The sequence below is a fragment of the Limulus polyphemus genome, unplaced genomic scaffold (genome assembly GCF_000517525.1).
Source record: "Limulus polyphemus unplaced genomic scaffold, Limulus_polyphemus-2.1.2 Scaffold1638, whole genome shotgun sequence".
Taxonomy (NCBI): domain Eukaryota; kingdom Metazoa; phylum Arthropoda; class Merostomata; order Xiphosura; family Limulidae; genus Limulus; species Limulus polyphemus.
Window position 1 is genome coordinate 72700 of NW_013667248.1, and position 3312 is coordinate 76011.

The 3312-nt window shown below is 31.4% G+C and overlaps 1 protein-coding gene across 1 annotated transcript in view; it reads right to left on the reverse strand.

Moving 5' to 3' along the window:
- The window catches only part of LOC106464394 (terminal uridylyltransferase 4-like), a 102963-nt gene that overhangs the window by 51311 nt on the left and 48340 nt on the right, over nt 1-3312 (reverse strand). Inside the window, exon 9 of the mRNA XM_013924525.2 lies at nt 1045-1207. Coding sequence (XP_013779979.1) covers nt 1045-1207 — 163 coding nt within the window. The remainder of the gene's footprint in view (nt 1-1044; nt 1208-3312) is intronic.

Consider the following 3312-nt stretch of genomic DNA (forward strand, 5'->3'; position numbering starts at 1 on the left):
GTATGTGAAAGGCTTGTAATATGAACTGAAAGACTGCCAAATTTTGTGAAGATATACACACACACTATATTGAAAGTTAGAAGTAGTAAACCTATAAAGATTTTAATTGAGTACAAAGAGGTCACGTGGTTGGTCAAATTGACCAAGCCCATGTTGAGAGAGATAATAGCATATCACTAATAATTTTTCTGTAAAGACCTACAAGTCATTGTGTGCCATTCATTTTATAACTGAAAAATTATACATTTGTGGCAAATGGGCAAAAAGAAAGGGTTTGAGTACACCCAAAATTTTGGTCCCTATACTGAGACCTTAGCAAAGAGACAAACATTTTGTCTAACTAAAGAAGCAAGACATAAGCACCTGTTATAAATTTCAAACCTACACTGTGTACACTGATTAAAATACAAATGCAAACAAACCCAAATATTTTGTTTGTTTTGAATTTCGGGCAAAGCTACACATGGGCTATCTGCGATAGCCGTCCCTAATTTAGAAGTATAAGACTAGAGGGAAGGCAGCTAGTCATCACCACCCACCTCCAATTTCTTGGGCTACTCTTTTACCAACGAATAGTGGGATTAACTGTCACATAGTAATGCCCCATTGGCTAAAAAGGCTAGCATGTTTAGTGGGACAGGGATTCAAACCCACAATCCTCAGATTGTGAGTCGAGCTCCCTAACTATCTGGCCATGCCAGCCCAAATATTTTGTTTTCCAGTAAGATTGTTCACTAAATTAACCCGAGGGATGGCATTATGAATTGATCTTAAAAGGGGCAGTTAACAGTAATGTAACAGACAACTATCAGATTTAAAATTAAAACACAATATTCAGATCAATATTAATACACAACAAGTTCTGAGTTAACATCATAAAAATTTGACACTTCTATCACATAGCAAATATCACTTTATCATTCATAAAGAGCACACAAAAGTATTTTAAAAGCATTTATATTACTTAAAATATTAAGATGTATTGATCTATATAACTTTATCAACATTTACAAAGATATACTACTCCAAGTGTTTTAAACTGACCCTCAATTGCAAAGTGACGTTTTGCCCAGCTCTTCTCATTCTTCTTTAGGGGATTTTGACGGCGTAAAGAAATTATATGCTCCATGGGAAAACTATAGAAACGCAACAGGTTCACCCACAGCTCACCAATACTCTGCTTGTTATGGCATGTCCAAACATCAGCCTTCATGTAAAGAAATAATGAATACAGCTCTTTTTAATTAGAATAAAACACGTACTGAATGTCTACAAATGGTTATATATATATTTTAAAATTAATAACTTCTAAACAAATAAAATATAAAAGCATCCAGTAAAGCACACATTGGTCTATGTACCTTCAGGCTTTACATCATTTTCAATTTATCACTGTTGACTTCAGAATAATTTGGCAGGTATCAATATCAAGCACACTGACAAGTGTGTATACTGAAATGGCATTAATTATATCCATGATGTAAACTCTGATACAAGCATGCGTACCTAGACTTATTGTTTACTATTAAGCACAAAGGTAAACATATTGTACTCACTGTAAGTACCAATTTTTTGCATTATAAGCTCAGGCTTACTACCGAGCCATTAAAGTACAGTTGGATTCGAAGTCTATACATCACAATAGTCTAACAACTTTACTAGGTGTGGAACACAAATCTCAGGATAATGGTCCCACACTGCCATTCTATTCTAATACTTCATCAACATGTCAATAATATTATTAACTTTCATCTGTTGGAAGTGAAAATTATTCAACATGTTCAGGTATATAAAATCAACAAATCAATTCTGAAGGTGACAAGGTCACTTACCGTTTCTCTTAAAATACACACATCTTGTGTTGTTCATCTTTTTATGTCATTACTTAACACAATGGACATGAGTGGGTCTAAATGTGCATGTCACAACCTTTCTACACGGTTACATTAAAAATTTAATTAAACTACTTTGTTAGCAACATGTCAATAAACTTAGTGTTAAAATATAGTTTATAATAAAACAATTTATATTATCTAAGTCTTTATCATTGACAAGTAGGTGTGAACAAATAAGTGGTTTTAAAACCATGAAGATTTAGGAGGAGATTCTGTAATAGGTTTTATGAATTTATTTTCTCAAGAAATGAAGACAGAAGGTTTTTAAATTATATTCTGGCCTATAAACATATATAGTTGGTGTATCTAATTGGTGGACACTGTGAAACTCATATAACGGAGGAACAAAAATTTCAAAAGGAAAATCAAAGTGCAGAAATGGAGAAGTGGAGAATTAAATTTGTGTTTTAACCAATGAAAAGGACATTTTTGAATGTTAACATTTTCCATTTTATAAACTCTTCACACTTTTGCTGGGTAACATATTGGTTATCATGGTAGTTAGACACAGTTCTAAGAGTAATAAATCGCTGAAGTTAAATGAAAGCAGTAGTGAAAAGTTAAAAAGCCTAAAGCTCTTAAGATAAATACTTCTAAGTGTTTCTTACAATCTGTAGCCATTTTAAAAAATAAAGTATTTTTGTTTTTATTTCACATTTTTCAACTTTCCCTACACATAATTTTGCTACAGTTTGTGTGAAAATAACAAATAAAGTTTTCTAAAGTAACACGTTTGATATTCATTTAGGAGGTCCTAGAGGTTATGTAATTGAAACATAAAAACTGTAAGATGAAAAGAAATGCTTTAATTTTTAGCATGAAAATCATCTTTTACTCAGACTAAGTCAGTAGAGACTTCATAAATTCACAGACAAATCTTTAGCAAAAAAATCTGACTTTCTGCATACAACAGACTTGTAATGTTTACTAAAATATCGTCAAATTTAGTGAATATACACTTAGTACATTCAGAATCGTAGTATTTATAGTTTCACAATTTCAATATTGGCTAAAATGACCAAGCTTATATACAGAGAATTAATTGTAGAGTTTAATGATAACTACGTATGTTGGACTTGTCAGAACTAACACTGCATGAAAATAACTGATTTGTATTTCACATACCACATAATTGTCTGAATATTTTGTTGAACAGACATTTTGGAACAGCCTGCTTACAAAATCTTGAATATTACTATAACTTATGCCAAAATTGGCGAGAACATGTACTTTACCATATGTTTTTATCTCTACTTCTTTGTTTTAAAAAAAAAATATATATACATATATACCCATTTACAGACACCCTGATTTAATATAAATTATATCAACTAAGAGCAACATTCATATCACCCCCATTTAAGTAAGTATATACTTTTACAAAAAATAAAATAAAAATTAATGCTGTGTGTAGTGG